This window comes from Xenopus laevis, chromosome 6S, assembly GCF_017654675.1.
Source record: "Xenopus laevis strain J_2021 chromosome 6S, Xenopus_laevis_v10.1, whole genome shotgun sequence".
NCBI classification, from domain to species: domain Eukaryota; kingdom Metazoa; phylum Chordata; class Amphibia; order Anura; family Pipidae; genus Xenopus; species Xenopus laevis.
The window spans coordinates 65656513-65670377 of NC_054382.1; the positions used below are offsets into that span (position 1 = coordinate 65656513).

Sequence of the window (13865 nt, forward strand, 5' to 3'; positions counted from 1 at the left end):
TTGTAAGGGATAGTAAGACATCGTCTGCAAACAATGCTATTTTGTGCTTGGTTCCAATACTTATCTTTATAGTTTTCCCTGTTGCACCTGGTAGTTTGAGTTGTGTGGTTGGTGTACTATATAATGCCTGAAGGGCAGTGATGAATGGACCCTGAAATCCCAAATGTGTTAATAAAGTAAATAGAAAAGTCCAACTGAGCCGATTGAAGCGCTTTTCTCCATCAAGACCTAGTATTAGAGCCAGTTTGAACCTTTTCTGGATTGCTTCAAGTAAGGCAATGGTTCATCTGGTGTTGTCACCTGCTTGCCTACCTTTGATAGAGTCAACCTGATCTGGGTGGATAAGGGCGAGGGCCAAATTGGCTAGTCTATTTGCTAGAATTTTAGTGAATAATTTTAGATCTGAATTAAGATGTGCTATAGGTCTATAGCTACTACACAGGGATGGATCTTTTCCCTCTTTATGTAAGAGGGTTAGGTATGATGCAAGCATGGATAGGATGGGGGGTCCCTGTCAAAAACTGATTAAAGATGGTGGTTAAATGTGGTAATAAAATATTCTGAAATGATTTTAAGTATATATAGGGAAATCCCCTCTAATGTTTGAAAGGGACATTGTCTATTTATTAATACCACCACTCCTACTTTTGTGGCCCTGAATCATAAAATGCTGTGGGGTAATGATTGGAGGATAAGTGAGATGATTTAACATTTGCGAAATGCGTTTCCTGTATAAAGCAATGTCTATCTCTTGGGTCCTTATAACCTTAAATAACAAAAGCCGTTTTGCAATGGTATTTAGCCCCTTAGCATTAAAAAAAAAACTAAAATCTTTGGTGTGTTTTGGGTTTGTGTCAGAGTGTTGTTTAATATTTAAACAGATCGAAGGGTCGTGGCTGACCATGATCTAGGAAGGTCATATGTTTATCACACCCGAGTTCCAAATTAAAAGCTTTTGTATGCTAATTATCGGGTCGCTTAGGGCCTGAAGAAGCGGAGCTCAAGCTGCATACGTCCTTCCTAGATGATGGTCGGCTAGGCCTCTTCGATCTGTCTAAATATTAAACAACAATCACCCACTAACCCAAGACACACTAAAGCTTTTTTTTTGGGGGGGGGGTTGCTTCCTCTGAACAAGTTAAGAAGGATTTTTTGTTTTGAACTTTCTTTGAATATATTACCAGCTTATATAGTATTTTTAGAATTGGCTTAGCAGCTATTGTCGCTATGTGAGACTGATCACAAGTTTATTTTTCACCTTCCTTCATACTTCTATTAAATTTGAATCTAGGGTTTAGCCTAGCAATATGGTGGTATGGCATTATGTCATTGGGGGTGTTTTAAAACTTGTAATGGGAGATAAATCATATACAGTATATGCAAATATATATACAATTCTGCAGAAAAAAAAACGTTTATAGTGGCTTTTTAATGTGACATGTAACAGCTCTCCATTAAAAAGGGAGCTCTGAATCCATTTCATTTTTAAAAGTAACAGAATTCAAGTGATCTTAAACATATAAATGTATTTTATACCTGAGAAAACATAAAAAAAGGTAGGAGCAAGGGAATAGGCTAAAATGGCAAGTTAAAATAACCTCCTCTGTAAAACATAAAATATATTTCGGAGTTATTTCTGGCTGATTTTACACACAAAATGGAAAAATAAATGGTTATGTGCGCTCAAGGTGAACATGTTATATACATTTTGTTAGAATTGAGGTCTTAGTACCAGACTGTGGCAAAAATATATAAGCTTGCATGTAATATGCAATGTAATATGCATTGAGTAAAAAGTGCAAGTTAACACAGTTCTCCCACTCTATACCTGCTATTATGATGTTGCATCTAAATTCTGTTAACAGGCATACGCAGATCACAGAAAATTAAACAAATAACTAAATTCTGGAGCATTTAACTTTAATGTGTGTAAATAGATGATGTTGCTAACATTATAGGATTGGGGTATAAACAAATAATGAATGAAAAAAAAGGCCTTTATATTAAAAAAAAAAAAAAAAAAAAAAAGAAAAACTTTCTGTGTGAGGAAACACTGGTGCTTGAAAACCTCTCCCAAATTTATAAGTATAATTTGGATTATTATAGCATTTAGAGCTAAAGTGAGACAGTGTTATTTAAACATTATGTTAAAAAACACAAGATTCTAAATGACAGATGTGTTAATGAGAAGTAAAAATTGTAAATGAGATGTAGATGTTATCATTACTATATCCTTTTCACTAAGTTCCTTTAGGTCTCTGCTGAAAAGAAAACTCAGGGTAAATAGCAGCTGTTCTTACTTAAAGGAAAACTATATCCCCAAAATGAACACTTAAGCAACAGATAGTTCATATCATATTAAGTGGCATATTAAAGAATCTTACCAAACTGGAATATATATTTAAGTAAATATTGCCCTTTTACATCTCTTGCCTTGAGCCACTACTTTGCTGTCTCAGAGATCACCTGACCAGAAATACTACAACTCTAACTGTAACAGGAAGAAGTGTGGAAGCAAAAGACACAACTCTGTCTGTTAATTGGTCCATGTGATCTTACATGTATGGTTTGTTGGTATGTTTGTGACTACAGTGAATCCTACGATCTCAGGGGGCGGCCCTTATTTTTTAAAATGGCAATTTTCTATTTATGATTACCCAATGGCACATACTACTAGAAAAGTATATTATTATGAAAATGGTTTATTTACATGAAGCAGGATTTTACATATGAGCTGTTTTATGCGATATCTTTTTATAGAGACCTACATTGTTTGGGGGGTATAGTTTTCCTTTAAATTAACATCACATCTGTCCATGTTGAGCATCTTACTGCGAAGTAACTGTTTAAACTTGTGTGAAAATTTTGCATGCTATTTCTCCTACATATATACCTTAAAACATTTATAGTCACAATTTCATCTAAATCTTGTTACAATTAAGTTAATTTACTAACCCTGGTCAAAATAGAACACAGACAACCATTCTGTGATTAACTTCAGGACATCTTCAAGAAGAGCAATGAAAACAAAAATGCCTTTGGTTGCCAATAGTTCAGATTTGCCCATTGTGTGTTACAGTAACCACTGAGACTGAGATGAAAATGGCTACAATTTTTATTAACAAGTGTTCAAATTATTTACAGAAAATTTATTAGGTACATGCATAAAAAGAACTTACAAATCTATGCACTGGATGGGTACCTAGGGAAGGCAAACATAAACCCTCATGCTTCCCTATACCAGATATCCAATTCTGTGCAGCAAGGTTGGTCGCCACCATGTCAGTGTTAGTGAAGGTTGGTGGTCATCAACCTCACTGTGTAGTTTTGTCTTAGGAGGTTCAGTACATTGTAGCAGTTTTGTTCTTGCAAGCATTCAGAGGGTGGTCTGAATCTTGATTTGCTTCCTTTTTACAATTCCATCTATGGTTACTAGGTGACAGGTCGTTAATTCTTTATTGTATGCTGGGAAATGGTGGGTTTTACCCCTCCATACCCTTAATGCTACTCTTTATCTCAGGTTTATTGAGCAGTTGGTGTTCTTATAGAGCAGGAAGTGTTACTGTGAGGTATCAAATTTTTATTGTCCTATAATTGCTCTGAAATATCAAGGAGATGGGACAGAGTAATATCTTTAATAGCCACTTTATGCTTGTACATACTGCACAGGCACAACTTTTGCTCCAAGTCTAACAATCTATAAAAATAAATTAAGTTTCTCATTCAGTAATCAATTTAGCCAGTAATGCAGATGAAAAGTTTAATTGGTTACCATGCTCCTATGTGGCTGGGCTAGTTTGGTCATATCTGTTGCACACACTGCACTCACCTACTGTTTTTGGATTGCCTCATGCCGAATACACCCAGTATGTGGTAATGCATTTCATTTGTTACATTTGTTAATACCACTGTTTGATTTTCACATTACTTAAATATCTATGAAGGATTTAGCACAGAGTTTGAAACCAAGGCACAGGAGATGTTTACATTAAGAATTGGTACTATACAGAGAGGTAATATTCCTTTTTTACTATGATTAGAGATAAAAAAGTTAGGGACCACCATGTGGGGTTTTACCTTGACGTGGTATGGTGGCTTATCAATATTATGATCATAACTTTGTAACAAAAAAACCCTGTTTCAAAATTGCATGCACTTGCATATTTACTTGAATTATTTAGACAGGGCTTTAAACTTTTTGAAATTGGCCTCAGATGTGCTTCCACAACCCCCCCCCCATAGTTATGAAGCATTTAAAAAGACATATATGGTCTTACTGTATGTATAAAAGGTGCAAAGTTTGCTACTGATCTAATCACCTAAAGTAAATAGTCAACTAGGGGGGGATACATGAAAATATAAAAACTGTAAGGCTAATTTATAAATTAAGCTCAGTGCTGGTTCACACAGTGAAGATATTTGCCATGAGCATGGTTGTATTTATAAAGCTGGTTAAGAGTGGCGTATTTAATGTTCAAACAGAATTGCACCTTTTATTCCCACTTAGAATGTCCCTAAGGGCTTCTTAAATATGGTATAATCACAAATTATGCAAACACTCAGCATTTGAATTACACCATGACTTTGGTGGCGGAGAAAATATTTGCAAAACAGTTTTTGCAAATTGCGAACGTAAATTAGTGTCAATGCTATTTTTGCGCACAATGAGCAAGACCAAAGTCGCAACTACCCATTTCATTTGAGAGTCATTTGTGAATATTTGTGCTCAATGTGAATTCGCAATATTTCAGGAAAAAACCTGGGCATGCAACTGTTAAAATTAAATTAAATATGCGCTGCGTGAACTTGACCAGTAATCTCATAATTACACAGAACCTATTTAGGCAGATCATATTGCTTGCTATATTTGCAACTTTCTTTTAGGACGAGGTCACACTGAAAGTTTTTTTAAACACAACTAGTTGAGCGTAAATACAGAAAAAATTAAGCCCTACTGAAAATAATGGAATGTGCACTATAGCAATTCCAACTGGGCATTTGCCAAAATCACCAGTATTTGCGTTTTTCATGAGAAATGCCAATACACCATGGAAACGCCATATTATTGATCTCTATGGGATTCACAGGTTTACAAATACACTCTGAAATATGACACACATTCCACAGGTCTATATACAGGTATAAACAAGTCTATATGTAGATAAATACAGTAAATACAATGATTCTTATTAGAACCTTTTTAAGCAGACCATATTGATGATTAATGTTCTCTCTACTGTGTTGGCCATATATTAAAAGCATAAAAGGTGTTGCAAATAACTACCTTTCTCAGAAGCGCTGACAGTAATATTGTACCAAGGAATCTCCTCTCGATCCAGATGTTTTGCTGTTGTTATCAATCCAGTATATGAGTCAATATCAAATTCTTTCTGTTCTTGAGAGTTGTCAATAAAATATCTACAATTTTATTACAATAGAAATGTGTTAATATAATAATGCATAACATTATAATAAAAATAATATAAAATTCCATGAATGCAAATGTATACAGTTATTATTCTCTTAATATGTTATGCCCTGGTGATGTATTCCTTAAATGATTCCATGTCCACGTTTAGTGCCTCTTCCCCTAGTTATCTTAACACTTAACACACATACAAAAACACACAAACACACCAACACATACTTAATACACTAATACACACCCGCTCCCAAAACTTCTATCTACAAACCGCGGGGTTGTTTTTGTGGTTTTTATTGGATTTTTTATTTTATTTTGCCCATGTACATTTTATTTACTATATATCCATTTTGGGGTCTCTAAACACAAGATACTTTGGTAAGCCTATGCACAATGGGCCCTTAGCATTCATATTTAGGATGGTTTCTTGGTACCTTATGATATGAGGGAGATAAGATGGTAGAAAGTGAAAGCGTTAAGGTCATTTTCATCTATTTCATCAAAAGTGACAATTTTGGGAAAGCATTGTGAATCAGTAGTTTGGTAGGAAGACATGGTTACCCATTTTGCATTCATCTGAATGTGTACTTTACAAAGATATATGGTTTTGGGGGTCAAAGTATTTTTTGTGTTTTTACCCCCTTAAAAAATGCAGTAAATATGATGATTATTCAGTAGCTGAAGTGAATGCTGGACAAGTTGAATGCATTAACTTCATTTTGGGGTCTCTAAATACAAGATACTTTGGTAATCCTATGCACAATGGGCCCTTGGCATTCATATTTCGGATGTTTTTTCTTGGTAACATATGCTATGAGGGAGGTAGGATGGTAGAAAGTGAAAGCTTTCAGGTGATTGTCAGCTATTTCATCAAATCCAACAATCTGGTTGACATTGTGACTCAGTATTTTGGAGTATGAAAACATGGTTACCCATTTTTCATTCATCTGAATGTGTACTTTCCAAAAATATATGGTTTTGGGGGTCAACCTTTTTTTTGTGTTTTTACCCTGCATAAAATGCAGTAAATGTGATTTTTTTCCAAATCAGTTGAAATTTTATGAATAAAACAAAATATTTTTCTGGCATAAATCTCTATATTATTATTATCCGGTCTCCCCTCTTCACAATAAAAACCTTTAATTGATTTTTAAGCCCTGCAAATGCGGACCTTTTTTCTATGTTACATTTTGTTTTTGGTTTTCGCACCCAGGCATCATTTACCTCTAATAGATGTGAGTGCTGGTATTCCTCTGACATACACAAAAAAAATAATAAAAAAAAAAAATATATATATATATATATATATATATATATATATATATATATATATATATATATATATATATATATATATATATATATATATATATATATATATTGTGTGTGGTTAGAGGTCTATATCTTGTCCCAGGAGTGGAAATACACAAAAAACTGAGAGATCACAAAATGTTCGAAAAACGTCTGCCACTAAGTGCAAATGAAATGGCAAATTCCGGAAAAGTCTTGACAAAATCAGGTGACAATTCAAATTGTGCAACTTTTTCGAATTGTTGCCCAAAACTCCATCGTAAAGCAAATAACACCTTCCAATTGTAATATAGACATCTGTCATTGATTTTTACATGACTTCAACAGGTTTTAGCTGGAGTATTTTAGAATTTGGATTTTTAGCAGCTTTGAAGCATAATATATCTCGAAAATTTCAAGTTTTTCTCCCTCTAAAAATTCAGATTTTCCCCTTAAAAACTCTACCAGAAAAATTTTCGGTTTAATAGATAGTCCCCTACAAATTAATCTGACCCCTTTTGCTACGACGAAAATTTACGAATTGATGCACAACAATTTTTTTTGACGCATACCATTGGAATCTATGGGCATCATTTTTGCAGCAAAATTTGGTGAAAAATTTCACTCATCTTTTATTCAGCATATTGATTTTATCAAGAGCTTAAGGGGTTATATATCATGACAGTACAGTGACTTAAGGGGGGCACATGGGTCATAACTGTTTTTTTTTTTTTTTGAATCTGAGCTGCTAATAATAATACTTTGTATATGAGGTTTGGAAGGGCATTTTGAACACTGTAATGTAGACTTTTAGGTTTGAATAAATACATTTAATGCTATCTTCAGGTCTTACCCTTTTATAAGGAGTTCCTCACTGAATTCTATAAGTTTATTCAGAATCTTGACATGGAGCAGCCTGCCATCTGTATTTTCTTCACATTCATATAGGTCTGTCTTTTTAGTGTATCAGAATATAAGGTCATAGTACAAAACAAAGTTTCATTGAAATAAAAAATTATAAAAAGATTGTACATATTTTTCTGTAATGCAAAGTGCAGTTTATAGGCCACTCATCATTTAGGATCATGCATTATGTAGCACAGTTATTGTATATCACCCTTCCAGTAGGTTTTTCTTATATAAACTGTATGTTCCAGAAGGCCTCTTATGGGACATAACTGTTCACTTAGTTTGCTTTTGATACTTAGAATGCAGGTCAGATTCAAAATGCATGGTTGTGACCCATATGCTCCCCTCAAGTCACTGATTGGCTACTGACTGGTAAGCAATGAGAAAGCTGCAAAGCACAGGAAATTGGGTCCTGGCTATCAGTTTACTCCAGCCTTTATACATAACCATTTTTGGTTAACTAACTGTGTTGAAACATTTGCATTGCTTATCTATTTACTTATTTTTACACTGAATAATTCCTTTAAAACTCATAAAAGTTAGTCTGCCTTTAAAAAACACTGTTCTGCAGTTTTGGAATGGTATAATGGCAACACATTTATTCTTTAGTTCAAAAAACATAAATATCTTTGGATACATTGGTGTATTTTAATAAACTATTTCATACAAATAACAGTGAGCAATAAGACAAATTTAAAAAAGCGTGGAATTATATTAAATTAGAGAAGTAAATGGTTTCTTGATTTAGAATACTTTTACCAGAAGCTGAAAATCAAGATGCAAATAAAAAGATATTTCTGCCGATAAAAGCTGTTACCAAAACTTAGTCAAGTACCTTTTGGGTGAGGTTAAATACAACAAAAGCTACAGTTTAATACTGACTCCATTTCCAAAATGGAATCATAAAAATAAATCACATCGCCATTGTAACATTGTAGACTTCAAGTCAACAGGGAAGCAATGTAATTTTACAAGTATTTTGAACTAACGTGAAAGCCTTATGTGAGATGCTGAGTATTCGTGAAGGGATAACCGTGAACTTCATTGTAAGCAATGAAGGTCAGCAGATACATGGTGTGGTGGGTTACAGATGAGAACACAGTTATTCGACATTTCATATAATTTTATGTCTGAGAAATAAAATAAACAAGTAAATAAATGCTTCAACAGTATCAAAATAAAACGTTCAACTGCAATTTTCTTTTCTAAACCATAACTTTTACTTCTCAGAAAATAAAATATATATTTTAAAAGAATACAGAACATTTTGGAATCACTGTTATCTAATATATATTCATATATTCATGATTTAACCCAGTTATATTTCTGTCATGTAGGGTTTCCCAAATCTAGAATGGACACCAAGGTTACGGCTCATGCTTTCGACCTATAACAGCAACCTTTTGATTTGTGAGGAGCCCTCCTCTATTCGGATGCCACCAGGTCAGTGAGAGAACCACAGCGAGAGTTCTGAGCAGGAATTGGAACCGTTAATGTGTGACAGGAGGGATGGAGATAGGGAAAATCATAGTCACAAAACAGGCCAGGGTCAAACCAATCAGACAGTGCAGTATGGAATCAATAACCAAAAATGTGGTCAAGGACACAGGCTGGGTCAAACAAATCAGTAAATGCAGTACAAAGTCAGGATTCGGAAGAATAGTCAAAAACAGGCAGGGGTTAAGGAACAGAGAAACCGACTAGAAGCCAAACCAGGAACGAGAAATAGGCTTCATGGGCAAGAAACCATTTAAATATTTGAATTTCACACCAAGTGCGATGAAGTCCTGTAGCACACTGAATGAAAAATATGCCAGGACCTGCACGTGCCAAACCCGGAGGCGCAGGTGTGTGCTGGCTGTGTGCAGAACAGGAGGTGGTGGTTATCCCTGCCACCTCCAGGTGTTATTACAATTAGTGATGGGCAAATAAATTTGCCAAATGTGAATTTCACAGCAAATGTACTCATTTCACCACCACCAAATACATGTATTTCACCGCCGGCAAATATATTTGCGAAATTGCTGCGAAAGTTCACCGGTGAAAAATCCGACACGTTGAAAACATTTGGGCATGCTTCAGAAAATTATTCGCCCCTGTTAACTTTAATGCATTTGGCCAAAATAGGCGCGTGTATAGCAATTGTCGCGGGTGTTGAAAAATAATTTTGACGCCCATTGACTTCAATGCGTTTTGCGATTCGCCCATCACTAATTACAATTTCTCTAATATAGACTGCCTTCAAAAAGTCAAACAAAAGAGCTAATTTAGAAACTCATTTTGCCGTAGAAAAAATATTCTATTCCAGTCGATCAAAATTTAGTTTTAAACTGTTTACTGCAGGTAACATAATGAAAAGAAACTGCTGATTAGTTTAGTACCCAAACCAACAAATCACATGTTGCTTTCAAACAGAATCAGCAAATGCAACCTACAAGAGGGACCTTTTTGTTTTTGAGGGCACACAACACTCATTCTATTATCTCAGAAAGAAGCCCAGTCAAAGGATTTAAAGCTTAATCCATGGCACTAGCAATTGTGTTTCTGCAAATGGATACACTATAAAAGGCAGATATTCTAAATCCTGGCTTCTTGCAGACAAGCTGGTGGAAACAGTTTAAGCAAATGAAGCCACACAGTATGCCTGCTATGGCTTCAGTTTGGCCAGTGCATCTCCTGATATTGGAATTAGTGTGCAGTTAATTGTAATCCTTTGCTTATTGCAATTATTTATAGCAATGACTGTATTACTTTTCAGATTTGTATTATGCATGGTTATATCTAGTTATAATAATGAGTAGGGATGTAGCGAACTGTTCACCGGCGAACTTGTTCGTGCGAACTTCGACCGTTCGCGTCCGCCGAATGTTCGCGAACGTCGCGCGACGTTCGCATTTTGCGTTCGCGTTCGATTCGAATACAAATCGTTCGACCATTCGACCATTCGAATTCCTTCGACCGCTAAAAATCGAACGATTTCCATTCGTTCGAACGATTGTAAGCATTCGATCGAATGAAAAGCATTTGATCGAATGTTTCGATCGTTCGATTCGAATGAAAATCGTTCGATCGAACGATTAAAATCCTTCGATCGTTCGAATCGAACGATTTTAGCAGGTGTTCGAAGTTCGCGAACTGTTCGCGAACGTTCGCATTTTTTGCCGGTGTTCGCCAAATCGGCAGTTTGCTACATCCCTAATAATGAGAATTGAAGCCTTCTTTGTGCTTTAAGAGCTGTGTTTGTAGTTAATACAATAAGCTTCAGTTTCAGACATTGGTAGTAAACATGAGATCTAACAGACTTCAATTTCTTGCAGATCTTCCTTTTGCTCTCTTAGAAAAGCAGTATGCATCTCTTTTCCAAGTGCCTATGTAGCTTTCAGTTTATACTGTATGTTTGCATTCTTCCCTCATGAATATAGCTTCTTAACCTCATTTGTTCTGATTTTACATTTGCATTTGTTAAGCTTTAGTTGCAGTTCAGTTTCTTTTCAACATTTTTATTAATCTGGAGGAAGGTTCTTTAGTAAAATTTCCCTACACCCCTACAAGTAAATCACCAGTTATGTTAGCAATATCATAGACCATCTACAATAAATATACCTGGCAGTCGACGGGGACACAATGGCACAATTGTCCGTAGGCTACTTTTCACTGCTTAGTGTAAAGGGTCTTTCTAGTTCCTGGGTGCTCTTAGTATTGTTCTCTGGTTCTGATTTCCTGTGTTTTGACCCTTGCCTGTCCCTGATTCCACCAGCCTGCTGCCTGTTCTGATTCCTGCCTGTTTGTGACCACTCTTCTGATTTCTGATTTGGTACTGCATTTGATTCTTCCTGTGTATGGCCTTATGAAGTCTAATACATTATTATTGCTTTTCGGCACCCAAATTATTGAAAGTGTGGAATGATGCCTCCCAATTTACTTACAGCACATACAATTTGGGTTTTATAATATAATCTTTTACTCTTCACCTATTTTTGTTTTCCATGAGGTATGGACTAATCATGCATAACTTTGTGCACAGTTTGCAATTCTGCAATCCTTATCTGTGGTTTATGTTGTCATAGTTTTAGGAGCTGCATCAGATTTGACAGCAGTAATAATAATACCTGGTCAGAGATTCAGTGTAAAGTTAGAAATCTCATAATCAATGTGTCAGGTTAAAAAAAAACGTGGGTACTTGTCACTGGGTGCATGTAAGTTCAGTAGCCAGGCAGGTCTTCAGTGGAGAATTAGTGCTTTATTTTTTAAGCAAAAGGAGATGTGGCATCCTTGCAACAAGATCTTGACAAACCACAATCTGGGCAGCTAAGTGGCAAATGAGATTCAATGTTGATAAATGTAAAGTCATGCACCTGAGATGTCACTTACACCCTTAATGGAACTACACTAGGCAAGTCCATAATGGAAAAGGACCTTGGAGTCCTTGTAGATAATAAACTAGGCTGTAGCAAGCAATGCCAGTCAGCAGCATCAAAGGCAAATATTGAACTGTATTAAAAGGGGTATTGATTCACGGCAGGAAGGGGTAATTTTTCCACTGTATAAAAAAGCACTGGTAAGGCCCTATCTAGAATATGCCGTACAGTATTGCATTAGAGAGGGTACAGAGAAAAGCAACTAAGCTGGTAAAAGGTATGGTTAACCTTAGCTATGAGGAAAGACTGGACAAGTTGGTCTTTCCAGTTGACATGATGTCACCCATTCTGTTTAGAAGAAAAGAGGTTCTGCCTAAATATTCTGAAGGGCTTTTTTTACAGTGAGAGCTGTGCAGATCAGGAATTCTCTCCCTGAATCAGTTGTACAGGCTGATACATTAGATTGCTAGGATTGGATGGCTTTTTAGCAAGTGAGGGAATACAGGGTTATGGAAGATAGCTCATAGTACATTTTGGAGTCAGGAAGGATTTTTTCCCCCTCTGAGGCAAATTGGAGAGGCTTCAGATGTGTTTTATTTTGCCTTCCTCTGGATCAACTAGACAGTTAGGCAGGATAAAAAAGTTAAAAGGTTCAACCTACTATACTATATTAACCTAACTTAATATGTTAAAACAACATATGTGCAAAGATGCAGTATATACTTTCACCAGCAGGGGGTCAGTAGTAACCCTACAAGCACACCCCTGAAGCTCCAGAACTACCTCTCACAAAGGCTTAACACAGACTGCCAATGAATTCAGTCTGCAGCCTTTTATAGTCTCCAAACTGCTCTATGCTGACACCATGTGATCAGCATCTACCATATAAATTTTCATTAGTATAGGCTGCCCACCCTTTTAGGAAGTGGCTTCTCTGAAAGCTCTAGGTAAGTGCTTCAGGAAACTTTGTACAATCAGTTACACTATTATATATAAAAGTAAAGCTTTCTATGCAAACTCTTTGGTATTCACATGTAGCAAACACAGATTTCAATATACAATTGCTTTAGCACCATTTAAATATACTCCCTGAATAGCTGAGTCACATGTTTCCAAGTAGGCCTCAGTTTGTTAACCAAAAATAGTTTCCACTTTTAATACCTTCATAGACAAATTATTTACATACATTATACACTTACTTATTTACACAGGTTACTGGCAGCAGCAAAACAGCATTAAAATATGAAGAAAGGGCAGTGTAAAATGACCAGTTCTGTTTAATGGATGTGTAGAGACCCCATGGTTTGGTTGGGCCAGTTAAAGTAAGCCACCACTAGAGGGCAACGAGGGAGTTTATAAATAGGAAAGAGAATAAGGGTTCTGGGCCTTTTCTCCCTTGGGCGCCTCCCAGGGAGGTACTATAGGACAAGGGATCTGGTCCCGCATAAGATTAGGTACAGCCAGTGTGAGGATTTAACTGTGTTATAGTCGCTCTAGGAGTGAAAGGTGAGTTAGGTTGTGTAGTGAGCAGCCATCGCTCCAACGAGGAGGAATAGTGGGGTTAGAACCCCATGGCATTTGGGCCACTAGCATAGGGGCTTGTTCTAAGGGTGAGTTGAGGACTAAGATAGGGTGCCAAGATCCAAGACCCCAGAAAGGGTGAGGTGAGGACCAAATCAAAGCCAAGATACAAGACCCCAAGGAAAATCCTGACCGCTAGGACTGCCCACTAAGAGGGATTTATCACCCAGTGAGAGAGGGTGAGATCCAAAGGAAGATCCTCAGAGAGTGGTGTGTTAACTTTCAATCCTATTGATGTATCAACACTTTGCATCAGAACTTGTCTGTTTAAGTCTGGAGAGTCTATGGCATGATTGATTCCTCTG

The 13865-nt window shown here is 36.2% G+C and overlaps 1 protein-coding gene across 1 annotated transcript in view; it reads right to left on the reverse strand.

Annotated features, from left to right (window-relative positions):
• Positions 1-13865, reverse strand: part of cdh18.S (cadherin 18 S homeolog) — a 355950-nt gene that overhangs the window by 21842 nt on the left and 320243 nt on the right. Inside the window, exon 10 of the mRNA XM_018269418.2 lies at positions 5285-5418. Within this exon, the coding sequence (XP_018124907.1) occupies positions 5285-5418 (134 nt within the window). The remainder of the gene's footprint in view (positions 1-5284; positions 5419-13865) is intronic.